Genomic DNA, 26287 nt, shown 5'->3' on the forward strand with positions numbered 1-26287 from the left:
GTGCAGGATGTTACCCTGGTGCGAGACCATGCTGAAATGCAGAGCATCCCTCCCACACATGCTTGAGCCATCATGGGGGTAGACAAGTTAGTGCTTTTTCCTGGCTCCCAGGGGTCCTGGGCATTTTGCGGTGTGGGTACATGGCGGCAGCCCTCAGAGGAGCTGGGGCAATGCCATCCCAGCCCGCATGGCCCCTTCTCCCATCGGGATGGTGCTCAGATGCAACTGCTGGCCCTGCGCAGGCTGGGGTTGCCACAGCAGCTTCACCAGCGGCCTGCCCTGCTCCATTCCAAGAAGTGGGTCTCAGGACCTGAGTGAGGGACGGGACCAAACTTGGATGAGTGTAGTTTTACATCCCTTCTCACTCCTCCCAGCATGGCAGCTGGGTCCCGGCCTCATGGCTGAGCATCCCCACGCTGGGCATCCACCTTCTACTCCGGTTGGGTCCAAGCTGGGGCCCTGCAACCCCACAGAGATACTGTTTTCTCCCTCCTTTTGCCTTCAGTGATCTTTGAGACCAGGCGTCGTATGACTCAGCTTCTGCATTTGATACCCCCGAGAAGAGTTTGCACACATGCATCTGTGGCACAGAGCAGTGCTCGTTCCTGGCAGGCCAAGCTGGGATAGGGTTTCTCTCTGAAAGAGGGGCAGTGAGTCCCCACTGCTCATCCGCTTTTAATATGCGGAAGTCTGATTTAGCCGGGATGGTGCCAGCAGGTCGGAGGTGTTTTCCAGAGCACGGTTGACGTGCTCCAGCATCCGGGCTTGTGAGGTCCTGGAAGGACCGGAGGAAGGGCCATTGCAATGCAGAGCAGGTGCTCGGCCAGTCCCTCTGTGCTTTAGAAATCTGTCTGTCCTCCTCTCCCTACCTGCAAAGGTCCAGCTGGACGCAGGTGCCAGAAGCATCAGGCACATTTTGGGTGCTGGGGCTGAACTGCTAGTTCTGGCAGTCGCCGCAGGGCACGGTCAGCAGAAGTTGACACCGACGTAAATCCTGTGAAGGGCAGTTTGGGTGCTGACCTTTAGGTCCTGTCCGTTTCTGCTGCCTGGTCCCTGCGAGCAGCTCAGGTCTGGAGGCAGCTCCTGACTCCTGCAAGGAGCACACAGCCAGCCCCCAGGGCCAAGCAGCCTGGACAGCCGTGCTGAGCTCTCTCTCTGGGGTGCTGGGTGAGCACAAGGTCACAGACCCTGCCATGCAGAGGTCTGCAGGGCGCAGGGTCTGCAGGGCGCAGGGGTCTGCAGGGCGCAGGGGTCTGCAGGGCCCAGGGATATGCAGGGCGCAGGGGTCTGCAAGGCACAGGGGTTTGCAGGGTGCAGGGATTTGCAGGGCGCAAGGGTTTACAGGGCGCAGGGGTCTGTCTGCAGGGCGCAGAGGCTTGCAGGGCTCAGACCAGGGTTTTCCAGGACGCAGGGGTTTGCCAGTCACAGAGGTTTGCAGGACATAGAGGTTTGCAGGGTATCTCTAAGCCCCAACTGAGCCAGGCCCCAGGGCTGCGCGCTTGGCTTTTGGCACCAGAGGACTGGCTCCGTCTGCCTCCTGCCCGGCAGCAGCAGGGTTTTCGGGTGGTCACAGGGCTGCGGTCACACCCAGCACTGCCTCTTGCTGCCGTGGGTACCTGGCACCGGGGCGGCTGCGCAGGGCTTCCCCGTGAGCTTTGGTCATGGCTTGGGGCAGCCCGTCCTGCTCAGTCCTGTCTCCATCAGGTTCCAGTTAAAACCAAATGCGTTCTCCAGCCTAAGCTGCGCTGCCGTTTAAGCCCTTCCAAAAATGAAACAAATACCCACGGACTGCAATTCGAATTGCAGCTCAATTAGGGCTTGTTCCCAGTGCGATCATAAAACCTCCAGTACGAAAACAAACAACCCAACCAAACCACATCCAAGCCTGACAGCATCCTCTGGAATGCCTTTAAAATAACAAGGGGGGCAGAGGAAGATGAAAGCGGCATGGCCGGTGGGAAGAGCGCTCTTTGGCCCTGAGGGGCTGCCCGGAGGTGGGCTGAGCAGGTGTGGGGCAGGGCACGTTGGGATGGGGACCAGTGTGGAAGCGATGGGTATGACGGAGACGGGGTGTGATGGGGACCAGTGTAGAAGTGATGGGTACGATGGAGATGGGCCAGCTTGGGGGTCCGTGGAGTAAAGGGTTAGGCTGTGTTCCCAGCAGGATTTAGTGGGATGAGGAAGAGGAGGTTGCATAGGTGTTTCGGAGCGTGGTGGTTGTGCTCTGAGCTGCTCCAATGGCGGGTGTTTGAGCAGGACGGGGGGGGGGCACGGGGCCGGAGCAGGACCGCAGCGGCTGGAATGTGTGTCCCGCGTAACCCTGGCTTGCACCGAGTCCAGCCAGTCTGGTGCCGCGGTTCGGGTTTCACAGCAGACTTTAAACCCGGCCATATTTAGCGTGCGCTTCGCTGGCCTGTCAGGGAGGGGAAGCCACAGCACAACTAATAAAAAAAGCCAAACAAAAACAATGTAATTAAAGAGACTCAGCACTGTGTGTTCCCATAGCAAGAACATTTACCCAAGACTTCCTTGCTCAGATACTTAATGTCAAGCAGCAATTAAAGGCTGGCATTGTGGGGAGCACAGGGAGCGGGGTTTACCCTGCCCGGGAGGTGGGAGCCCAGGGCTGAGCACAGCTCCCAAGGGCAGCTCTGCCATCCCCAGTGCCCGTGGTGGTGGGGAGGGACTGGGGGCTTTTGGCACAGGGAAGTGCCCCAGGGACAAGTGGTGCCGGTGACAGGGGAATGCTGCAATCCGAGCAGCCCTTCAGGCAGGGACACCCTTGGTCTGTAATGCGCATACCACTTAGCTTGATCCCCACTGAAATTTGGTAGCATCAGAAATTTTGGTAGAAAAGGAGATTTTCTAGGTGCGAGCCTCCAGGCAGGGCGGGCCAGGAACTCTGCTGGGGTAAATTCTCATGAAAACAGTGAAGCCAGCGGAGCTGGGCTGGGGTGCAGAGCCGAGGGTCTGATGTGGACGTTGCTTTTCCCCTCTATCATCTCTTTCCTGACCCAGGTCTGCAGATGGAGCCCGTGTGGGTCTCTGGCATTTTATGTTTCCCCTCCCTCAAGGGATGGCTTGGGATGCCCAGAGCCAGGCTGTGCCAGCCAGTGCCCCCTTCAGAGCAGCTTAAGGCTGGCACTCACAGGCTGATAGTACAGTCAGCATCGTCTGTCTTGGCTAGAGAGCCAGCCATTGCGCACTGTCCTTAACATGGTCACCAAGGAGAAGTGTCCTGGTGTCCTGGCAATGCTGCATGTGCAGGCAGGTCTGGAGCTTCCCAGGAGGGACACACGTGTGTGGACATGGACAGGACAGTGCCTCTTTGTGACTGTGGCGTGTACATGATGGCAGTCCCAACCATGATGGCAGAGTCTCACAGGGGACCAAGGAACTAACAGTCTGATTTTGGTCATATTTTAATGGGGGTTGAGCCACAGGCTCCTTCTGGGCTCATTTAAAACCTGTGATTGGGATGCTTGATTAAAAAAAAAAAAAAGAAGACAAGAAAGAAGCAGTAGCATTATCGTATTGCAGCAGAATTTGCTTGAGTGTCTCTGCTCCCTTCCTCCCCCAAACATACTGCTAGGCCTACAGAAATGGGGTGTTTTATGGGAGGCCTCTGCAGACTGTCAGCAAGCGATCTGCTTGGTTGGCTCCGAACCTTTCTTGGAGTCCTGAAGTCTCTGTCTCTCCCAAATTCAGAGCCTATGATTTAGGAGGGAGGTGTGGTGGGGGCAAGCCATGCTGGCAGGCTTTTCTCTGCTGTGCTACACCGGAGGACGTGGACGTGCCTCGGGAGCACACTGCCGACTCACCAACCAGCCCCATGATGTAGGACATCGCCTGTCCAGCCTGTGTGCTTCCCTGCTGCCCCAGCCCCTCCAGCAGCTGAGTGAGGGCTGGTCCCAGGGGGTCCTCACTGCACGCTACAGCTGCTGCACCCCCAGCATGAGTGTTCCCAAGGGATGCAAAAGCACCCTGATTTCGAGAACAGCCTGGATGGTGAGGCATGATGCTGAGCCCCTCTTGCTCCCGTGGGGGGATCCTCCACTTCTTCCTCTGCAGAGGTGCGGGGCGCTGAACACTGGCAGGTGCAGATCTCGCCCAGGATGTGCTCTTCTCCTCCAGCTTATTCGGGTACCAAGCTGCTGAGAGCCAGCTTTTGAATCCAATATCGTGCCATGATGCGGTGGGCTGCGTGGCCATGGGGTCTGCCCTCTGCTGCCTTGGGTCACGAGCTCCTCAAGAAGCACCTACGTTCACTACAGTGTGCCTGGTATGGAGATGGCAGAGACAACGCGCAGCCATACCAGCATTGCTAAACCGGTGCCTGATGCTCAGGAGACTGCAGTGACCGGGGTGCTGTGCAGCATCTCTTGGCCTTGCAGCCACGCTGAGCTTCTTCGAATATTGGGCTAATAGCGTTGGACTTCTGGAGCTCAAACAAAAATGTACTGGCAGGAGCAGGATCTATATAAGTTAGTTGTTATTGCTAAACAAAAGAGGCATGCTCGTTTCAGCTCCATTCAAAACAAAACCCAGTGGGTTTGCCAAGTGGGGAAAAACGAGAAAATCTGTAGGAAACAAACAAACAAAGCCCTGGATCTGGTTTGGTGCCTTTCCCTGGACCCAGGTTTCAATAAGCAAGTGCATTTTCCAGGCACGCAGATGTTTCCGCGGAGCAGGAGTGTTTTGCTCCATCTTTGCATGGCCAGGTCACCGCACAATATTTAAATACCTTTGAGATCTACACAACTCAGGATGGGTAACTGGTGTGCAGGCTGCTCCTGTGAGTCCTGCTGCCTTGCAGGGATGCTAAGCACAGTGTTTTGTCCTAGCTTTGAGTGTGCCTTTTGGTGGGTTATGAAATCCCACTCTTTTGGAAGAGCTCCCCTACTCATGCTCTGTTTTGGATCCAGTCTGTGTTTCCCTAGTCCTGAAAAATTGCTTATACTCAGGCAGAAAGAGTGGAAAATGCGAGTGCATCAGCAGCTCCTCTTCATGCTGGACACTGGGCTTCTGGTTCGTGTCCCCATGAGCCAAGAGTTTTCGTGTGTTAGGAGCTTGAGTGGTATCTGCCGTGGAGTATTTGGTGCCCGAGTGTTTGTGGCCATGTGTGTGATTTCCTGCATGCACCAAGGGTGAACATGGCCCTGGTCGCGGGGTTGGGCTAAGTGTGCTCAGACAAGGAAAAGACCCCTCGTGCTCAGATTTCTTTGGAAACAGCCTGTATGTTGATCTTGCCAGCTGATCTCTTGATGGAAGCTCCCGGTGTGGGGTTGGGTTCGCTCTCCCTGATAACTGGCTTTTGGGCTTCTCCTGTCCCTTGTGTGTTCATTTTTTGGATAACCCCATGGACTGAATTGGACCGTGGTTCAGGACAGCATCCCTGGCAGCTTGTGCTAACATACCACTGACATCCACAGCACCATGAGGCTACAACGAGCTCTGCAAGGACCCAGTCCTTCTCCTCCTCCATGCCCGAAGCCTTTTCACCCTTTCAAAGCATTAACACCTTTCATCCTCTGTTCTTTGGGCTCCCTTTTTCTCACACACGGAGCCCCGCAGCTTCTCTCTCTGCTGCATCAGGCTGCAGACGGTGGGGAGCAGCTTCCCAAAGTGACAGCCACCCACGTTTACCCTGAGGACAGGAGTGTGGCACTGAGCTGATGTCTGCTGCTGCGGGCGGGAGTCTGCCCTCTCGCTGCCAGTGCGGGCAGGCATCCGTGAGCTAATCCTTTCCGCAGCCGACATTGGGGGTGGCGGGGACCAAGCAGCCGTGGTTTTTGGCTGGAAGGCCATTGCCACCAGCGATAGCATCGCTTGCACGTGAGTCTTTTCACAGCCCGGGCTCTCACTGGTGGGAAGTGGCATGGAACGGCCACTGTGGTCCCCAGCAGCCACGTATGGTGACCTGCGGGCAGGATGGTCCTTGCCTGCCTGTCCAGGTACCTCCAGCCTCTGTCCCTGAGATGGGAGCACATGGCGGCAGGGAGGACGAAGCCCACTGTCCGCCTGGGGTTTGTACTTCTCATGCAGTGAGCGCCCGGTGTGGGCCACCTCCGTGGGTGCTCAGGGAAGGATGTCCAGGTCCCACTGGGCTTGGGGCCGGCAGGGCTCCTTCCAGCCAGCCCAGGCTCTGGGCTTTGCCGGTGGGACAGAGCAGCCCTGTCTGACATGGACTGGTTCTCTGCTGGAGGCTTGGAGAGGCTACGCCCTTAAACAAAATGCACTTAAAATCACATAATTACAACAATTATTAACACTCTTTACTAGGCCAAGATCTGCAGTGTTGGAAACATTAAAACCCAGAATGTGCAAAAACCACAGTGTTAGAAACTACCCAGTGGATTTGCCTGTGTTCATCACAGAAGGAGGGATAAAATGAAGTTGTCTTATGCACATCCATCCTTGTGTGCTTTAAAAAAAATAATCTTCATTACATTGGTTTCATGAGATGGGTCTGGCCAGTCCTAACGCATCCGTTCGCAGAACCTCAGCCTCTTCCATGGAGAGTGATGGAGTTTGCTGGTATGGGGATTTATGGCATTGCAGACCTGATGTCCACACCACCTCCCTGGTGGTCACAAACATATCCCATGGCCAGAAAACTGAACTGCTGGGGCAGGCAAAGCACCCGTTCCCTGCTGCAGTGTTTGCAGTACGTAGGTAAATAATTAGCAACAAGAACTGATTGTGGTTGAGATAAATTTAGTTCAGCTGCACTGAGACTAGAAAGGCAGAGATGGTGGGACCTCCTCCCACCACCTCCCTGCAGGATGGGGCTTTACCATTGGGGCGAGCTCATGTTGGCTGGTTGTACCTTGAGGGCACAACATCTGCGGGTGTTGTTTTCGGCTATCAGTTGCTCCACCACAAAGTTTAGCTCTAGATAAATCAAGACTATTTCACTGAGTCCAGATGACTCATAACCACAGGGCAGGAAACTCTTTTATCTTTGGGGCAGCCGGTTTAATATAGATAGATGTTCACTCCTGAGCTCTGAATAATTTCCATCTCTTTACTTCTCATTAAAAGCAAATCAGATGAGGGAAAATAGTGAGAAATTTCTCTGTGTGGCCTCTGTTTCTACCATTTCTGAGAGAACTTCCTCCAAATTGTGCGGTCTGCCTGTATGGGGTCATTTGCCATATATTTTAATTGGCAGAAAAGAAGTGCTTTTGCTCCAAAGCACCACTCCTTTTTTAAACCTTGATTCTGCAGACGTGGATGGAGCAGGGATCTGCTCCAGCTTCCAGAGAGGTACTTTTGGGGTCTTACTTCCTTTCCTGATGTGGGAGAGCATTGTTGCCTCCTTGGATGAAGGGGAACCGCAGTGGAATTGGGCGTCTTGTCAACAGCCCTGCTAAAAGAGCCACCTTCACCTCCGAGCAGCAGCTGGAGGTGGAGAGAGGAGGACTTAGGCAGCAGGGAGCTCTTAAACACAAAAGAAAGGGCAAGGTTTTGCTGGAGAGTCTCTCAAGTCAGTTATTTCTCTTTCCTAAGTATGTCAGATAGCACTTTGCTTCTTGGGCTTGGTCCGTGGGTCAGGACCTGCCTTCCTGGTTGCCTCTTCTTCCTGCCAGAGTTCCCTGCCTGCACAGGCAGGGCTGGCTTTTCTCTCTTAATTTCTGTCCACCAGTGACAGCAGAGCTGCGTGATGATTTTCCGCTTCTTTGATATCTGGGATTTTGTACTTGCCATCTGTAGAAGCTTGTATGTGCCATGTGTGGAGCCCTTGGCATGAGGAGCCTTCAGTAGTGGCCATGCCAGGAGCTGCTCCATGTCCATGATGAAACACGATGTGCTCAGGCTGCCACAGCTGTAAGCTGAGAACTCTCTGTCCAGAGCCAGGTAGGTCCCAGTGAGCCGAGGGCTGGTTCTCCAGCCCTTCCCTGCATTGTGCAGGTCTCTCCCACCATGGTGATGCCCTCCTGGTAGAGAGCTGCTCCCCTTCTTCCCCACCAGAACCAGCAGGACCCTGCTGCATAGATCTCACCAACCTCCCCACGGTTGCTTAGGGGTGTCTTGCTACCTGAAGCTCATGTGGTTGGTGTTCACTGTCTGTCTGGTCCGTAAAGCCCTACGTTCAGATAATGCCTATCCCTGGAGGAATCCAGGGCAGCAACTTGACACCGCAGCTTGGGCCACACTCGAGACCTCTAAATCCGTAGGCTGAAGCCAGTGAGATGAGTGATTGGCAGAAGCCAACCTCCCCACCATTTTCCGCTTTTAAATATCACAGTAATAAAAGGTAAAATCATTAAAGCCTTCTGCGGCCCACTGTGCCTAATCTGAAATCAGGATGATGAAGAGCACGTAGCGAGGTTGTTATTAATATCCTGCCTCCTGATGACGGCTTTATAAACATCATCGTCACAGGCACAGCCTCGCGGTAGCATTTTGGCATGACCTAGACAACTGTCATGCTTTTTATCACGCTTACCCCTTGCTTGATATTTAACCAATGAAGTGATATGGGGAAGACCTTGCCCCAAAATATCTGACCTTATACACAGGGATATGAGGTCAAAACTGAGAGAAACTGTGTTAAGCGTAGTTGCACTAAATGCTCTTTAGACCTGTTGCTCCTTGTCTGGGAACTGTGCCACGGGCTACGGCAAGAAGGGGATCAGATGTTTGACGCCAGTGAAAACCCTCGGTGCTGTAAGGAATGACTCATGGGCAAAAGCCCCACGCAGCAGCGAGGCCACGCTTGTACTGAAACAGGGGATTTTGCCCAGTGGGGATGAAGTCTTGGTGGGGACATGAGGGTCATGGCTGCAGGGAGAGGGGCGGCTCCCCCTCTACGAAACCAAGAAAAGATGCCAGCTTTCCTAGTGACTTGTACATAGTTATCATCGCTATTTAAAGTAGAAATCAAAATCAGAGTGGAGAAAAGGTTTTGTAGCTTAATCAATGTGGATGGAGAAGGTGAGGAGCAGCTGTGGAGCCTGAGTCTGCTGGTGAGCAGGAGACTGGGGGTCACTGGTCCCCATTGGGACCTGGCATTGTCTCAGTGCCATTAGAAATGGCCTTTTGTCCACTCCCTGCTCTCACTTTGCTTTCAGAGGATGCCCTTTGCTGGAATAAAGACCTCGAGGAAAGTCACTGAGGGTGACCCCGAGAAAGGGCTGAGGGACAGCAATAAGCACAGGAGACGGGTTCCTGCTAGTAGCATGGATGCAGAGAGGGTGCATGAGGCTGTCCCAAGCCAAATGAGTGGTGGGCAGCACTCACCCAGCACGGGGCTGGGGGCTGTCAGTCCGTGTGGCCCCCACTGCCGAGGGGGTCTGGGCAGCCCCGGATGGGGTAGCCCATCTCTGTAGGAGCTGGGTGGTGGTGACTGGGAATAAGGAGAGGTTTCCCCAGCGTGATGGATGGGGACTGGTTGCAGAGCTGAGCAGCCTGAAGTTGCTTGGGGCATCCCAGCTCAAGGGCAGTGTGGGGCCAGACCAGCCCTTGGGTCTGGAAGGAAATGTCTCACCCGCAGGGTTCATACGAGCCTCTCAGGACCCACCCAGGGTCAGCAGCAGCAATGGGAAAGGGGAACAGACTGGCCTCGACTGATAACAGATGGATGAGGGTATTGCTGGCACCAGCATCCACCTTGCAGCCACTTGCATCGGTGCTGCCCCGGCACCGCTCTGGCTCTCCTGGGTCATGCCCTGGTCCCAACGCCGCAGATGTGCCTCTGCCTTTCTGGCACATCCTCACGTGCCTCGTTTCCCCACACCTCCTTGCCCTTTCCCAGGTCATCCTCCCCTAAAATGACGCAGCAGATGCGGGACCTGCAGCTGGCACAGGCCAGAAAGCCACCGGGCCCTTCCTCACCAAACGCGGCCAAGAGGCTCTACCGAAACCTGTCGGGAAAATTCCGCGTTAACTACACATCCTTCGATGAGGGCAGCCTGGCGGGACGGGGCGAGAAGGAGAAGCTCCGCAAGTCCTACCTGGTCAGTGCCTGCTGGCTCCATCCAGCGCTGCTGCAGCTGGGAAGGTGGGGATGGAGGATCTGTGCATGGGTGATGCTGATGCCTGGGTGGAAGCTGCCCTGGAGCAGGTTCAGCTGGAGCTGGTCCAGGTGTTTTCTCAACATCATCTGGTTGTGCCTGCAAAGAGCTGGTGCTCCAGAGCCCCTGGGACCAGGGCAGCCTACCTTGTTTGGGTTTGTGGGGTGCTGGTGAGGGGCTAGGGTGTTCGGTGGGGTGGAGGAGGGTGCCCTGTGCTCAGCCAACCTGCTTTTCTCCTTCCACCCAGTTCCAGAGTAATGCCGCCCTCTTTGAGGCCGTGGAGCTGCAGGACCTAGACAGGGTTCAGGAGCTGCTGAAGCAGTACAGCCCCGAGGAGCTGGACCTCAACACCCCCAACAGTGAGGGGCTACTGCCCCTGGACATCGCCATCATGACCAACAATGCTCCCATCGCCAGGGCCCTGCTGCAGGCAGGAGCAAAGGAGAGCCCGCACTGTGAGTTGGTGTGGGGGAACCGTGCTGTGCCCATCACCTGGGTCTCCAGCCTGGTGAAGTGGGGAACCCCAGGCAGCGGGGTCTGAGTGGGGAGGCGGTCACTGGGCTCTGGGAAACTGGTGTAGGCTATAGCAGGGGCTCGAGTAGAGCCATGCACTCAGGTGGAGCCCAGGAGCAGGACACAGAGGGGAGGATGGGGTCTTGGGGTGGGGACTTGGTGCCAGCAGAGCCTGGGCTTGCCCTAACCACCTTCTCTTTCCTCCTCCTGGCTCCCCTCCTGGAACTCACTGCTGTGCCCACTCACCCCACAGTTGTGAGCCTGGAGAGCCGCTCGCTGCACCTTTCCACGCTGGTGCGGGAAGCAGAGCAGCGCGTCAACGAGCTGACGGCACAGGTGGTGAATGAGGCCCCCAACACTGACTGCTCGGAGAAGGAGAAGCAGCTCAAGGCCTGGGAGTGGCGATACCGACTTTACAAGCGCATGAAGGCAGGGTTTGAGCATGCCCGTGAGTGCCCGCAGGAGGGCTTGGGGGACCTGGGGGGCAGTCCCCACCGCAGGGGGAAGGAGCAGGGCTGTGCATGGTCCAGGCACGGGGCTGCACCAGCACCCGTTAGAGGATCCCTGCACCCTGTAGCCAGTCTTGCTGTATGGGTGCACAGGGGGTGAGTGCTCCAGGAACGTGTCTCTGGGCACGGGGGGAGGCCCAGGAGGGACACCATGGGGTTCCGAGTGACCATCCTTGCCGTAGTGGTCCCTGCGGTCTCTGTCCCCAGGAGTGCCGGATGCCCCCACCAATGTCCACCTCTCCGTGGCCAGCAGCTCCTCGGTGCAGGTGACCTTCTGGGAGCCCTTGAGCATCAACTCAGCTGTCGTCACCAAGTACAAAGGTAAGGACCAGGGTCCCCACAGCAGTGTTGGGGACACACAGCCATGGCAGGTGCCCTGAGTGTGCCAGTGGGGCATGCTGGGGCACTCACCCCGTGCACGCCATGCCAGCGTGTCAGGGGTGTGGGCGGTGATGCCAAGCCCCTGTCAAGCTGCCTTTGTGCTTGAGCGCAGGAGGAGCCAGGGCTGCGTGCTGCTGGACAGCCTGGCCACCACCCGAACAGTCTGAACTAGGCCAAACCACTGTCCTACACCAAGGCAAAACTCAGGGTGCCACTTGTTTGCCGCCCCCTCATCCTGCACACTGAGGGGGCTTTGCCATCCTGCCGCTCCTGTGCCCCTCACCCACTTAAACCAGATATTTTTTGCTTCTGGGAGAATTTCCCCCATCTCCAACTCCTGACCCATCACTTGAGGGTGCTGACCCTGCCTGGCATGGCTTGTTGAGGAGGACCGCAGCTCCCCATGCCATCCCCCTTGTTGTGGCTCCCCTCTCCCCTGCCTTTGCTCAGCTGCCTCCAGCTCTGGTGCTGTCTGCAGTCCCTCTGCAGCTGCTGGCCCCGACGCGCTGCAGCCAGCCCTGGTAGCCTGTCCCCGCTCCAGGGCCATGCGGCACCTTGGGGTCTCTCTCCTTTCAGTGGAGTGGAGCTGCTCCCCCACTTTCTCACCACCGCTGGGGGAGGCCGTGATCGACAAGCTGAAGAACCTGCACTTCACCATCCGGGGGCTGGTGTCGGTGAGCTCTTGGGGTGCCCCACGGGGGTTTGGGCTGCGAGGGGAGAGACCACAGTCGGGAAAAGCCACTGGCCACGGTGCAGTTCGGTGGGTCATTCCCAGCAGCCGATGCGGGTAGGGGATGGCGTGTCATTTCCAGCAGGGAGAAAAGGATTGTGCCACAGTGCGTGCCTTGTTCAGCACAGCCTGTGGGCAGAGCTAAGAGCGTGGGGCCAAGAGAGACATCTGTCTGTCCCTGCACAGCCATGGCCGCCCTGGCAATGGGGAAACCCCCTGCACAGAGTGCCTGGGGACTCTCAAGTGAAAGGCAGAATGGGTCCATTCACCGGGCGCCTGATTTATCCTCTGTCCCCCACCCCGCTCCCATCTCCACCCGTGGTCCTCCTGGGCCATAAATCAGCAGCTCGTTCCTCTGCCACCTGCAGAGATCAACCCCTCACACCAGCCCCGTGGCTCATTGGAGAGGGGGGACCAGCCCCATCTCCATCTCCAGGAGCTCGGCAAGGTCACGGGCTGGTTGGGACTGGGGCTCCCCGCTGTTTTATCTCCCTGAGAACTGCAGGGGCCATGCTGCCTGTCAGCTGTCCGCTCCCCAGGGGCTGCCATCCTGGACCAACAGCGGGGAGACAGGGTGGGATGGGAACTGTGGTGAGATGGAGCTTGGGGTGGGAACGTGGGGCGATGCTGGGATGGATGGGGTTGCCCTTACTAGGGGGGTGCAGCACTGAAGCTCCAGGGCATGCAGGCAGGCAGGGACCACTGGCTTGAGGAGCAGAGAAAGCCCTCGATGAGGTTAGAGAGGCTTAGCCAAGGCAGCGTTGCTGGAGCCCAGGAGCTGCTGTTGGGCTGGGAGAACTGCCCTGGTGCATGGCAGGACAGGGCTCAAGCGGAGCCTAGAGCAGCGCCACTGCAAGGAGCTGGCCCAAGCCCATCAATCATGCTTTCAGAGCTGCTTCACAGGCTCCTGTCCGCCTTCATGAGTGCCTGGAGGCCTTGCAACATCTGGCAGCTTGACTGGGCTTTAATCAGAGGCCTTTAATCACTGTCGCCATGCCACAAAGCCTCAACAATGTTGGGCCAGCTCCCTGTCTCCAGGGGCCAGATCCTTGGACATCCCAGCGGGAAGGCAGCACCCCGACCCTCCAGGCTGCGGAAGCCCAAAGTCTTTGGGGCCGGCAGCATCTCCTGGCAAGGGGCATTTGCAATGTCCCGTCCTTCCTCTGCCTCCCCCAAAACCACCCACCTGGGCTGTGGGGATTCTCTAGTGTCTGATAACAAGAGCTTTGTACAGCTGGGGGAGGTCAGAGCTGGTGACCTGGGCTGCAGGCTCCCAGTTTAGTACTTATGGTGGTGTACTGGGCTGGGTGGTATCCTCCTTCCCTCACATGCTGAGCTGGGAGAGGTGCCAGTGAGCTGAGTGTGACTTCCCTCCTCGCAGGGCACAGCTTACTACGTCCAGGTGTCTGCCTACAACATGAAGGGCTGGGGTCCCCCGCAAGCCTCCGTACCCCCTTTTGCCATCCCTTCCAGTAAGTACCACTGGGAATGCCCACAGGAGCTGGCACCAGCTTCAGGATGGACGGGGGAAAGCAGCAGCTCCCTGTGCCATCCGGGAGTCCCCCTCGCTGCTGGCATGGGGTATAGTGGACCAGGGAGCAGAGGCAGCATTTGGGGACTCAATCCAGGCAGGGAGGCTGTGCCCGGGGGTCCGGGATGCTGCCTCCAGCTGACAGGAGCTTTGCCAAATATTGATTTTTCAATCTGAAATTCTCCTGGCTGCCTGGTAAAGGCTGAGCCATTTTAGGCAACCTGGATCAGCTCATCCTAAGGAGGAAGCTAGGAGAGAGGACGTTTTGCTTTCTCAGTTAAAAGGAAAGCAATGCAGCCATCTCCTCTGTAGGAAGGAAAAACACCCCTGTGTTTTTTAGCAGAGGTTTGTAACTTAGCGCAGGGCAGCTTTTGGGAGGGGTCGGTCCCTACTGCCTCAATGATATCTGCCCCAAAGTGGCCCAGCTTGTGCAAAACCACTGTAGGCGTGTGCTGAGGCGTGACATGGTGGGATGCCCCAGCTCAGCCCCTGAAGTGCCACCCCAGGGCTCAGAGCCATCCTGGTCCTGGGTGGCAGTGGGCCTGGAGGCCTCCCTGTGCCACTGCATGCTCTCGCCCATCCAGCCCAGCCCCAAGGACCTGCATTCCCTGGCATTGAGCTGGGATGGGGGTCATGAGCCCCACCAGAGCCCAGCTCTGGGCTGTCAGCAGTCACCTCCCCACGCTGGCACCATGGCAAGCGGAGGAGGCGAAAGCCACCCAATGATGTCACACAAGGCACCCCAGGGTGCTGGGGGAGACAGGCCAGAAGGGCTGAACTGGATGGAGCAGCCCCGGTGAAGTTCAGGGCTGAGTGGGCTCCAAGGTTGCCTCTGCCCCTCACCACCGAGACGAGTCTCCTCTGCATGGCGGTCCTGCGGAATCAGCGCCATCGGGTAAGGAGCAGCCCCATGCACATCTGGGGAGGCTGAGCCCATCCCGACGAGCAGGCAGCGGGGCGGTGGGCACACGGCCCCTGCCACCACACTTGCAGGCAGCGAGGGACCAGCCATGCTGCTGCACGTGAGCCATGAATGCACCATGTGCAGGTCAAGATGCAGTTCTGACAGCACATGAACGGCAATGGGGCAAGAGGTGTGCAGGCACCGTGCGTAGCTCTAGCTGCAGATACACAAGCACTATGGCACTGGTATGGAAAGATGCAAAAATACATTTACATGTATACGAATGCATATAGCGAGCCTACGCATGCATTGCATTGCCCTGGCTTTACTCTGTCCTGGCAGCGGGTGTTGATCGTGTTTGCACCCACTTTAAATCCCCTTTGCCATCCTGCACAGGTCACATTCCCTGTGACCACGATCCATGCAGCATTGATACAGAGTGTGGCTGAAGTGAATCAGACATGAGTGGGTTTTATTTATTTTTATCTCCATTAATATTTCTCCCTTCAGTAAAGATCCCTCCCTGGCCCAGCAGAATATAGTCAGGCACCTCCCTGGGTGTTTTTAAAGCTCCTAAAAATAGTGGTGAGCCCCAGCCAAAGTTAACAGAGCTGAACTTTCCATGGAAAACAGCAGCAGGCAGGACACAGGGGGTGTTTAAAGCAATTAATGTAAAGCTAATGTAGAAGCGCCGGCGGGTCCCTGGCCCTGCTCCTGGTCCTGCTGCCATCTCGCAACGGGTGGAGCTGGCAGGAGAGCTTATTTATGTGTTTGCCGAGGTGAGCCCAGCTCTCGGCACTCGCCTGGAGAGAGCTGCAGCTCCGGGGAAGACCTGGAGGAAGACACTGGAAAGAATTTTATTTTTTAAGGCCAGTGAAGTGCAGCAGCAACAGACGGGACCTTGTTCTTTCCCTCTGCCATGTCCCTGCCATGCTGCAGCATGGCCAGTGGCCATGGGCTGCTGTGCAGAGCTCGGGTGCTTCTGGGAGGAGTGGCACAAAACTGGGGATCTCCCAAAGCCCAGCCTGCCCAGAGGTGCCCAGCACCCACAACTGCTGCCATGCCATGCTGTGCCGTGCTGTGCCTGTGGGACACCCGGGTGGGGTGCCAGGAGGTGATGTGCCATGGGGAGGAGGGGACAGGAACCCCTTTTTCCCCCAGGCCAAGGGCTGATGCTGGTCTGTCCACCACAGACTGGCGGGAGTACGACGGCCGGGCCCCCCGGCGAAGGGGACAAGCTGAAGCTCTGGACCATCTGCTGGGCCAGGTGAAGACTGTCCACCAGCACTGTGTTTGCCACGGTGAGTGCATGGCGCAGCGCTGTGGGGAGGCTGGGGTGGGGGATCCAGCCGGGCCCCCCAAGGTTGTGGTGTGGTCCAGGGGGCTGGGGTGGTACCAGGAATAGGTGTAGTCCATGGATGAGCATAGCAGGGAGACAGCTCAGGCAGTGGGACCTTGGCAGAGCCCTCCCACTGGGTTGGCATGCCGTGCTGTGGGCTGCTGGTGCAGCTCTTCATCTCCTGCTGCAGCATCCTCTGCTCTCTGCTCCCCAGAGCCCTGCAAGAACCAGCCCCAGAGCAGGAAGCACTCAGTCTCCAAGAGCCTCAAGCACCTCTTCCACCCCGGCAGCAAGTTTCTCAAGACACTGAAGCGGTGAGAGGCGGGTGCACGGGGGTGGCGGAGAGCCCCTTTCTCAGCGGGGACATAGGGCTGCCCATCCTGGGTGCAGCTGTGAGCTGTGTGTGCAAGCCAGGGGCTGAGGGTGCTCAAAGGTTCGTCCTTGCCTGGAGGAAGCTGACAGTGTCAGTGCAGATGAGTCCCATTGCCCAGAAATCAAATGTTTCTCCTTGGTGGTTCCATTTGGACTGGCCAAGCTGCACCCGTATCCAGATCCCTGCACCACCTCCAAGCATCACCCAACACCCCACCCTCCTCTAGACCCCACCACCCTCCCACCACCCACCTTCACGCTTGGCCTCCAGGCACCCCAGCGTCTCCTGCACAGGCTGGGCCCCATCGCCCTCCCTTGTGCTGGCTGGGGCATTGGCCATGGCATCAGCTGTGACATCAGACAGGCTTGCCTTGCTGGTAGTGTTGGGTTCCTGTTCCTGCTACTCTACTGGCCGTATGCCTCTTATGCCACAGGCTGTTGGAGAGGAGCTGAGACCTGGGGCAGGGCATCTCCTCTGCCCTCAGGAGAGAGACCCTTTGGGAAATGAAGCTGGCAGCTGGGGGTGACACTAAAGTCTGTCTTCCCTCCCATGCAGGGGCCTCTACCTGACAGCCATCTTCTACAAAGACGACAACATCCTGGTGACCCATGAAGACCAGATCCCTGTAGTGGAGATTGATGACACCTACTCCTGCCTGCTCATGCAGGATTTTCTCTGGTTCACCAAGGTGGGTGGCCCAGGGACCCTGTGCTGTGCACTGGGGCATGGCAGCAGCATGTCTTCTGACACATCTCTGTCTGCTTGGCCACCACCCTGGAAGCTGCTGAGATGATGGCCACCACCCCGGACACTGTGTCCTCCAGGAGCGTCACGATCTGCAAAGCACCTTCATTGCAGCACCTTCCCTGCGCAGGCAGCAGTGCCCATCATGCGTGGGGCTCTCGCTGGGGCTGGCTGGGGCTGATTCGGGTTGGGAGCAGAGTCAGGGGACACCCCACGTGCACAAAGGGAGCACAAGCTACTTGCACCAGACAGCACATCTGGCGGCTCCTGGGCTTCCCAGCATTGCCTCCAGGATCTCTGCTGTGCCACTGCCCTCGTGCTCCGCGGGGCAGAGCAGTGCCGAGAGCCAGTAGCAGCCTGGGAGTTCTGGGTTGAGCCAAGCGGGCATCATGCACCACCGCTGCCTTCGGCTGGCAGCAGCTTCCCCTCCACCCCAGGTGCTGGGGCTTGGCAGCGCAGGCAGCCCGCAGGCTTGCTGCTTGCCGGGGTTCAGCATGGACTGAGAAACCACCAGGGAACGGCATTTCCACCCAGCCACTGGAAGCCCAAAGGTGGGCGATGGACTGGCGCCGTGCAGGGCAGGCTGCGTGCCGCGACGGGTGGGCGATGGACCGTTGCCACGCTGGGCAGGCTGCGTGCCATGACGGGTGGGCGCTGCCTCTCCACAAGGATGCCAGCAGCTTCTCAGCTGTTTAACTGCTTCACCTCAGCATCCTGCCGCAGCAGCTCTGCCTCTGTTGTACAGAGCAGGACGTGCAGGGTGCTGCTGCCTGGTCCTCCGCTCTCAGTAGGCTTAGTGAAAGGGCAGGTGGGCAGCTCAGGGCCAAAATCTTGCTGGATAGTCCTTATCTACTGAGGGAGAAGGCTATATTCTCCCTCCTCCTCTTGGCTATCTTCTACTCAAACTTAAGGTCTCAGTCCTAGATGAAGACAGATATCTGGGTGGGCATGGCATGGTGCCTCCCTCAGGTACAGGCTCTGGAGGCATCTCAGGGTGCCTGTGGCATAGGAAATCGCACCCCTGCTGAGAGGTGATACGTGCCTCTGCCCATTCCTAACCCAGCTCCACCAGAATGGCAAATGGATTTCCCCAAAACACCTTTGTGTGAACCAGCTGCAGGCGGCGGCAGTTGGTGGTGATGGCCCTTTGGTGTGCTGCAGGTGTCATGCATGTGGGATGAGATCCTGTGGCTGCGGCAGTGTGTCACCGTCTCCCAGTCGTCCTGCTCCTGCATCCTGCAGACGCGCTTCAAGATGCTGCTTGCCATCTCGCAAATGCAGGTGAGGGTGGGCCGGGGGAGGAGCGAGCACTTGGTGGGGGGGCACTGTGGGCCAGGCTGCCTTGGGAGCAGCAAGTGGATGTGCTGCACCGAGGAAAACCCCAGGCTTTGCCAGTCCTGCCCGTGGCTCAGTCAGCGACAGGACTGGGTGCCCCTGCCTTGTCCTCTCTGGCAGGACCCTGGTTGTGGGGCGACGAGGTGTCAGGCTTCGTGGTAAACTCATGCAGATGGACTGGGGGCTCTCAGTGGGTGCTTTGCGAGGCAGGCTGGTTTCCAGCAGGCAGCTGCCAGTCACGTCCCAGCTGCCCAGACCCACAGAGCACTGTGCCTCAAGGATGTCCCCTGACGCTCTGCTTTCTCCTGCCCTTCTCATCCCATTGTGCAGGGGCTGCTGGGGATCCAGGACCTTGGGCAGGTCTTCTTTGAACCAATCAAAGACAAACAGGGCAACATCCTCATCGTCACCCTGAAGGAGGTGAAGACCAACCAGACCTTCGAGAGCGTCCGCTGGGTTCCCATCTGCAAGTTGCAGACCAGCCGCAAGTCCGTGTCCTCCCCAGATGAGCCCACCGCTCTGGACACGCTGCTGATCTCCGTCCAGGTGCTGCGCCAGTGCCATTGCGGGAGGGGATTGGAGTGGGCTCCATTGCAGGACCACCAGCTCTCTCTGCTCCCCCTCGGGCTGGAAAGGTCGTGGCAGAGCCCAGGCCACCAAGGGTTTGGTCTTGGCTGCAGGCAGGGGGGGAGCAGAGCCCAACCAGCCTGCAAAAATCCTGTTGCTTCGAGGGGAGGCATCAGCCTGGTGCTGGATTCTTCCCGGCAGCACCGGATTGTGCCTGCTCTGCCACTTCCTTTCTGCTGGCTGGGCTGGCTGCGCTGCAGCACCTGGCAGGAAGGCAGGAGAGAGCCCCACTGTGAGGGCTTGCTCAATCCAGCAGTGCCTTTCTTCTCAGGACAAGCTGGCTTACCACCAGCGCAGCAGCCATGCCCTCTCCCCGGGCCTCTACCTGGGCTACTTGAAGCTCTGCAGTGCCGTGGATCAGATCCGAGTGCTGGTGCCGGAGCGGCTCCCCAACATCCTGTGCCACGTCAAGATTCGCTCCAACCCCAATATCTCCAGGTGGGGCTTGCAGGGCAGCTCACCCAGGGCAGCCAGGCTCCTCTGTCCCATCCAGCCTAAGAGCACCCATCACCTCCTGCTTCTGCTCTTGGGCTCCTGGCAGCAGTGTAATATTCCCCCTCAGCCCCACTGCCTGCCATGCAGGGCAGCCTAGAGCTGGAGCAAACAAGGTCCCCCTCTACCTCCACAGCTCCCACAGCCCTTCAGGTACTGCACTGTCTGGGGGAGGAACAGCCAAGCAAACATAGCTCTCATAGTGACTGCGCGTTCAGGTCCACTCCAGGCTGCTCCTTCTTTCATGTGTCTGTCTCTCCCTTCTCCAGGGAGGAGTGGGAATGGCTGCAGAAGATGGCCAGCGTGGAGGAGCCTGTTCCTGCGGAGCCAGAGGCTGAGACCTCCCAGAACCACTTGTTTCAGGAGCTCCAAGTGGCCATCAAGGAGCTGATGACCCTGGTCAACATCCCATTGCAAGAGGTACGGGTAGGTGCTGAGGTCTGGGGAGGAGAGAGGGGAAGGGGCCATGCAGCACCATGCTGGTCACTATGGCAGGCAGGGTACCGTAGCCCCTGGTCCCTCTTCGGGGGCCTGAAGCATCAGTGAGATTTTAGTCCTGTGCAAATAGAAGGCAAGTGGTGGACAACCAGCATCTGAAGCACCTGCCTGCCCAGAGACAGTGTCCACAGGAGCTGTTTGTCTTACCCTCACCTGTACCTCTGAAGTTTGCATTATTGCCTGCTGTGTGGTTTGGTCCTGGGCTCAACCCTTGCAGCATAAGACCAGCCCAACTCTGCCCCTCCAAAGCAGAATGGTCCCTGGCCAGTGGTGGGACGGAACTGCAGCTCCCTGCGTCAGACTGCACGGGGAGAAATCCCTCCTCCACCATGCTGAGTATTCGCTGGAAAAGGGCCCAGCAGCCCCAGTGCCAGGCACGCTCTTCTGGCCAGGCAGCTGTGAGGGCACCTCTCTGGGCAGGGCTGAGACCATCGCTGGCGACACTTCATCTCTGAGACCCTGTTGTAGTGACTTTGACCGGTAGTTTAGAGACTTTGAGGAGAAATAAGAGAGAAAGGGAGGTGTGCAGATTATGCCAGAAGCAAGGAGCCTCTGGTTGTGTGCTGAAACAGCAGTGTCCCATGGCTGCAGGTGGTCCCTGAGGACTCCTCTGGGGTTGAGGACTTGGTGGAGGACCCACCAGGTGATGTTTGCAGCTGTTACCTGCAGTGTCTTCTTGCAGGCCAAAGATTTCCGTCTGTACAGCCAAGAGGTGCTGGACTTTGGGGGCCAGGTCTCCTTCCTGCTGCTGCTGCCTCCGTCGGATGACGTCTGCACTGCTCCAGGCCAGAACAACCCCTACACCCCTCGCTCAGGCTTCCTCACACTGCCGCTGCAGATCTTCGAGCTAGGTGAGGAGAGGGAACGCCAGAACCCAACGTTGCTGGTCCCCTTGTCCTCTAAGACCTCCCAAGAGCTGGAACGGGCAGTGGGGTGGGCTGGAGCTCCCTCACCTTCCCTAGGAGAGGAAGGATGGAGGGGGATGCTGAGGGCTGTCCAGGTAGGCTAGAGGGCAGACAGCATTGCCTCCTCCCTGTGTTGGGTGAGCGGGGAGGAGCCTGTAGGGCATCGACAAAAAGGGACCTGATTTTTTTCATTCCCCCCTCTCTTTTCCTTTCCCCAGTCCACTTCTTCACATACGACCGGGAGTTCATCACCCAGTACTGCCAGGTGTCTGCCCTCTTGGAGCTGGAGTCGCTTCTCTCTCAGCAGAGCCTCAGGGAGGCTTTCTCTGACACCGAACTCTCCACTGCGAAGCAGAGGCACCAGCAGGTTCAGGACTACATCCAGGTACACGAAGCAGGAGGGCACTGGGAGGGAGCCAGGCTTGACGGTGCCCACGGGACGTGGCCAGGACAGTCATGCCCTGGATGAGCTGCAGGAGCATTCATTGGTCTTGGTGGCTGTGACCCTGTGGGGTGTCTCTGACATGACAGATGGGCAGCAGCAGGCAGGGCTTTGTCTAGCAACTTCTTACTGCAATGATCACCTTAAAAATCCTGATTAGAGAGACGGCGGCTCCTGCTCTGCAGGTCCCCACCTTGCTAGAAGAGGGCCTGGAAGTGCATTTTGGGATGGATGCGCAAAAGAGCACCCCACGCTACCCCCTTTCCCAGCACCCCTGCCTGCAGCAGGCAGATCCTGCTGAACCAGCAGCTGCTGGTGGTCAAAGCAGCATCTGCCCACCTGAGAGCACTTTCTTGGGATTTCCTGACTCGGGGATTCCCCCAGAGCTTTCGCCTCTTGGGAAAGGTGTGTGGAGAGAGCCTGTGTTTTGCTGTGGGGCTTTTTTGTTGCTGTTTTTTTGCTTTTTGAAAGGGATCCTTTGTTTTCTATTTTGGCAGCAAATGGAGGAGATCTGGCGCGAGATGCGCTGGATTATGGATGCCCTGCAACACGCCCGGTACAAGCAGCCCTCCTGTGGGGTGTCTCTCAGTGGCTTCCTCGGCGAGGCTGGCGGTGCAATGAAGGAGAAAACCCAATCCACCTCGTCCCACCTTGACTACCTTCCCTCCCCAGCGCCCTCGCCAGAGACCAGCCATAAGCTCAACTCCGGTAAGGACTGAGCTTTGCAAACTTCCTGCCAGATGGACTCAGGGGACTGCCCGTGCTCACAGGGACAGGGAGGGCTGTTCTGGCTGGCTGTACTGTGGGGGTGCAGGCAGGGCTGGCACTGGGAGTATGAGCAGGGTAGTCAGTCTTGGCTGGGGCAGGACCTGCTCTGCTTGCGCCTTGGTGAGCACAGCACAGGTGTATGGCAAGGGGGTAAAAGCCCAGGGGCTTCCTTTGACTCCATCTGGTGCGAACCCTCAGGGCTGAGGCTGAGCCCCTCTTTGCTTCTCTTACACCCCTCGCAGACTTGCACGGGCTGTCGGACGAGGAGGGCTCCTCGGAGGTGTTCCTGGCCACCGACAGCGACTACGACTCCAGCAGGGCGCAGAGCCCGAAGGAGCTCGACCTGGTGTACTCCTCCTCGGGGCCCGAGTGCTGCAGCAGGAGAGTCACCCGCACCCTCCGGGACAGTGCCCCGGACGTCCTGCAGACCCACGAGCAAAAGACCCCACCACTGCCACCACCACCGCTGGAGGAGCCCCGGCCGCCCCCTGAGCTCTACGACAGTGACTTCGTCCTGCCCAGCCGACAGATCGAGCTGCTGCGTATCACAGAGAAGAGACAGGCATACTGCGTTCGAACCAGCAGCCTGGACTTCCCCAAACCACTCTGCCAGGCAGCCAGAAAGTCCTGCCCCGGCTCCGTTGACAGCTCCCCGACAGAGAGCAGGACCGCGGGCCACTGCGGCCAGCTCAGGCTGGGGACTGGCTCAACGCCCAGCCCCGAGCACGGCCGGGGCGGGCAGGGCTCTGAGCCCGTCTTCCGGACACGCTCAGCTGAGTGGACTCAGAACTTCCAGGAGCAGCCCGGGTGCTTGGCCGACCGAGGGAAGAAGCCGGGTTCTGTCACCTTGCGGGTCTGTCCTCAGTACGAAACTGGACTCTCCAAAGAGACCAGTGTCAAGGTACCAGAGCCTGCAAAGGACAGCAGTGTGGCTCTGCCGTGCCCAGATGGAAAGGGCTGGCAGGATGGGGAAGGCAGGCAGCGGGGGCTCGCGTGTCCCTCGCCTGGCACTGCCCTCTCCATCCTCCGCCATCCTAGGGCTGAGGTCCCCTGGAGACCCACAGCACTCCTGCCCTCTGTCCCTTTGTCCCTGCAATAGTGATGAGGCTCCCGGCAGCGCAGGATGGGGCACGTGGCTCTGCAGGACCGATAGCTGCTGCTGCTGAGGGGGTGACCTAGGGCCACAAGTAGGGTATTTTGGGGGGAACAAGGCAGTGGAGCCATGGTTCAGCTCTCAGTCCGTGGTTCTGCAGCTGAGAGTAGGTTAGTGCCACCCAGCACAGGCAGGCGGTGAGCAAAGGTCCCTCTGATGGGTTTCCCTCGCCATGTCCTGGTGTTGAAATGTATCAGCCCCCCAGCCAAAATCCAGCTGTCACCCTGCCCTGTCCCCAGTCCTCCCACAGCCTCCCCAGGGTCTGTGCTCGCCCCCGCTCCAGCCCTGCGTGCCTTTGGGGAAGGGAGAGCAGGAGCCACTCGTCTCCTGCCCGTGAAGGGGAGCAGGCAAAGCTGCCTCCTTGCTGCAGGCGTTGGGGTCTGCTGAAGCCGCTGTGCGACCTGGTTCCTCTCAGCTCTGATCACCCTCACCTACTCTGGGTGGGATCCCCCACGGAGGAGGTCCCCCAGGGCACACGTCTCGGGCAGGTGCCCCTCCAGCTCTGCCACCTCCTTTGCTCCCAGCCATGAAGCTCCTTCCCTTATTGAAATTTCCCTTCTGACATTGCCGGTGCCCAGAGCGGAGACTGACGGAGCAGCCTGAGTGCAGCCTGTCTGTAAAATGGCAGAGGAAGGACAGAGCTGATGGGTTGATGGGTTTTATGGCTGGGGAGTTTTGATAGCCAGTTTCTCTGCACCCAGTGGGGACGTTAGAAGCAGAGGGGAATCTGACTCGCAATATTTATTTTCCATTTGAGAAATTACCATAGATTTCTATGCAACTGAAGCACAGCCCTCGGGTTCCTGGCGGGCTGCCCACGTGGCTTTTGAAGTTGCAAAGCTCTGGACACGCCTGCTTGAAAGCGTTTTACGACGTTCTTCTCGAAGAAAGCAGAGTTCAAAGGAAAGACTCCTCGGCTGGCGTAAATCAGCTGAGCCCTGCGATGATTGTTCGGAGCTGCCAGGGTTCATGTGGGCCGAGGGCTCAGACCACCCTGCCGGGGCACCGCTTGCGGCACTCCGCGAGCCCTTACGGATGTGCCAAAGGAAACCGTCGCCTTGCCCGGGCGAGGATGGATGTCCCGCTTTAGGGCCTTTGAAGTCAAGTAGTGGGCTCCCGACCGTCATGAGCAGCCAGAGCCCAGATGAGCTCATTTTCTCAGCCATATTCAGGATTCAGAGGGCAGTCCCCAAGAAAGCGGAGAGGGAGAGCGAGGGTAGCTGTTGGTGGGAGAACTCCGAGCTTGTGAACGGGACGAAATCTAGCACCGCTTCCCAAAGAGGCTTCAGCTAGTTTGGCAGAGCTGTTGTGGTTCAGCTGGTCTGACGGTCTGGATCCTACTCACGAGAGGGACTTTACGCAGATCCCTCCATGGTGCTAGGAGCAGGGCTGGGACTATCCCTCTCCGGCTGCAAGTAATGGGACGGTAGGGCAGCCTGAGCAGAACAGGCGAGCCATAGGTGACACATGCAAGAGGTGAGCTGTAAGGAATCAGAGAGTGCAGTGGAGGCCAGAAAGCAGTGCATGAATTGGGGCCCCGGCATGCTGGGCATCCCTGGGCACGGCATGCCCACGGCTCCGCACCAGGCTGCTGCCGCTTGCTCACTGGGGCGGCTGTTCCTCCACCCTAATGATCACCACTGTAGGACACCGTGTGCTGCCTCTGGCCCCCGGTTCCTCCTCGTTCCTCCCCCTTACCATCCATCTCTCCCACCTTTCTCTTTCTGCAGCTGCACATCACCAGCCAGACGTCTGCTGGGGAGGTGGTGAAGCTGGTGGTGCTCGAGATGAACGACGTCTCCCGTGGAGTGCTGGGCAGCTCGGCCGCCTTCTGCTACAGTGAGGAGCAGCTGGAGCACTTCGGACTGGTGTTCGCCTCCGACGAGAGCGAGCGGTGGCTTCCCGATGACTTCTTGCCTCTGTCCCTCCAAACTACCCGGCCCGAGGGGCGGTTCTACGTCCGGATCAAGGAGACGTCCCCTCTGGTGCTCCAGTATGGGCCAGCGACCACCGTATGAGAGGAGGAGAGCCGGCCGGGCGGCATGGGGACCTCAGCTTCCAGAGAGCAGACAGCTCGTCTCTGATGCTTCCTTCTTCCACAGACACCCTCTCATCAGGCGTCCGCGGGGTGGAATGGGATCAAACTGGGCTGTGTGTTATTTGTTTGTGTTTTGTTTTGTTTTTTTTTTTAACCAAAGAGACGTCGAGACTCAGTTTTTCTGACTGCAGAAGAGGAGGGTGGAGTGCAGAGACCTCAGAGCTTGGGAGGAATCTCTGCAGGAATGGAATTTTTGAAAGTAAACATTTTTAAGGGGAAAGGGGGGGAGAGAGAGGAAAAATATTACAAGAAGAAGCAGCAATACCTTTTTTTTTCGTTCTTTTTCTGAAAAGCCTTGTTTGGGATTCACTGATGGCAAAGTCACAGAGGATTCCTGGGGAGGATTGCGGTGTCAATGAGGAGAGGGCACGAGTCACAAGGACAGCACTGAGAAGGGTGTTTTCCTATTTGCCCTCCTTTCACTGTACCTGAAGAAACAATTCTTGCACATAGTTCTGGGAACAAAATGATATTATTATTTTTTCGTGAAAAAAAATTAATAATAATTGTGCTAGAGACACTGGAGTTGTGTAAGAGGTGAAGACCCTTTGACTTGTTTTAAAGGCAAAAGGAACCCACGCAGCCAGCCCCACACACACACAGCCGTGCACACAGCTGTGTTGATACCACTACTAGAGGTTTGCTATAGGGCATCTACTGCAACACCCTGTGCACACCCTGGGGTTTCCTTTCCTCCTCGGTTGCCGTTTTGTTCTGGTGATTGTGCTTGGCCTCTCTTGTATGTCCTATAGCATGATATTTTGTTAGCCACTAGGTCTCTTGTTAACAAGGTTATTTTTCTGATCTCCTGTGGTCCATAGTAAAGATGACTGCTGCTGACTGCGTATCACTCTTTTCCTTCTTGCGTCTTGATGTGTAGTGTTCCTTCATCCCCCAAATTCACCCTGATTTCAAGGGCTGAGCTC

At 57.7% G+C, this 26287-nt stretch overlaps 1 protein-coding gene across 1 annotated transcript in view; it reads left to right on the plus strand.

The window, feature by feature from the left end:
- Positions 1-26019, plus strand: part of LOC104830406 (ankyrin repeat and fibronectin type-III domain-containing protein 1-like) — a 41472-nt gene extending 15453 nt beyond the window's left edge. The window contains exons 3-20 of the mRNA XM_010565262.1: positions 9761-9962; positions 10267-10474; positions 10786-10980; positions 11249-11362; positions 11999-12096; positions 13534-13624; positions 15781-15888; positions 16141-16240; positions 16855-16987; positions 18205-18324; positions 18709-18924; positions 19277-19443; positions 19767-19917; positions 20678-20846; positions 21119-21285; positions 21840-22050; positions 22353-23011; positions 24994-26019. Of these exons, the coding sequence (XP_010563564.1) occupies positions 9761-9962; positions 10267-10474; positions 10786-10980; positions 11249-11362; positions 11999-12096; positions 13534-13624; positions 15781-15888; positions 16141-16240; positions 16855-16987; positions 18205-18324; positions 18709-18924; positions 19277-19443; positions 19767-19917; positions 20678-20846; positions 21119-21285; positions 21840-22050; positions 22353-23011; positions 24994-25281 (3397 nt within the window). The 3' untranslated portion in view covers positions 25282-26019. The remainder of the gene's footprint in view (positions 1-9760; positions 9963-10266; positions 10475-10785; positions 10981-11248; positions 11363-11998; positions 12097-13533; positions 13625-15780; positions 15889-16140; positions 16241-16854; positions 16988-18204; positions 18325-18708; positions 18925-19276; positions 19444-19766; positions 19918-20677; positions 20847-21118; positions 21286-21839; positions 22051-22352; positions 23012-24993) is intronic.
- Positions 26020-26287: the final 268 nt, after the last annotated feature.

Source organism: Haliaeetus leucocephalus, unplaced genomic scaffold (genome assembly GCF_000737465.1).
Source record: "Haliaeetus leucocephalus isolate CR32 unplaced genomic scaffold, Haliaeetus_leucocephalus-4.0 Scaffold188, whole genome shotgun sequence".
Classification (NCBI taxonomy): Eukaryota; Metazoa; Chordata; class Aves; order Accipitriformes; family Accipitridae; genus Haliaeetus; species Haliaeetus leucocephalus.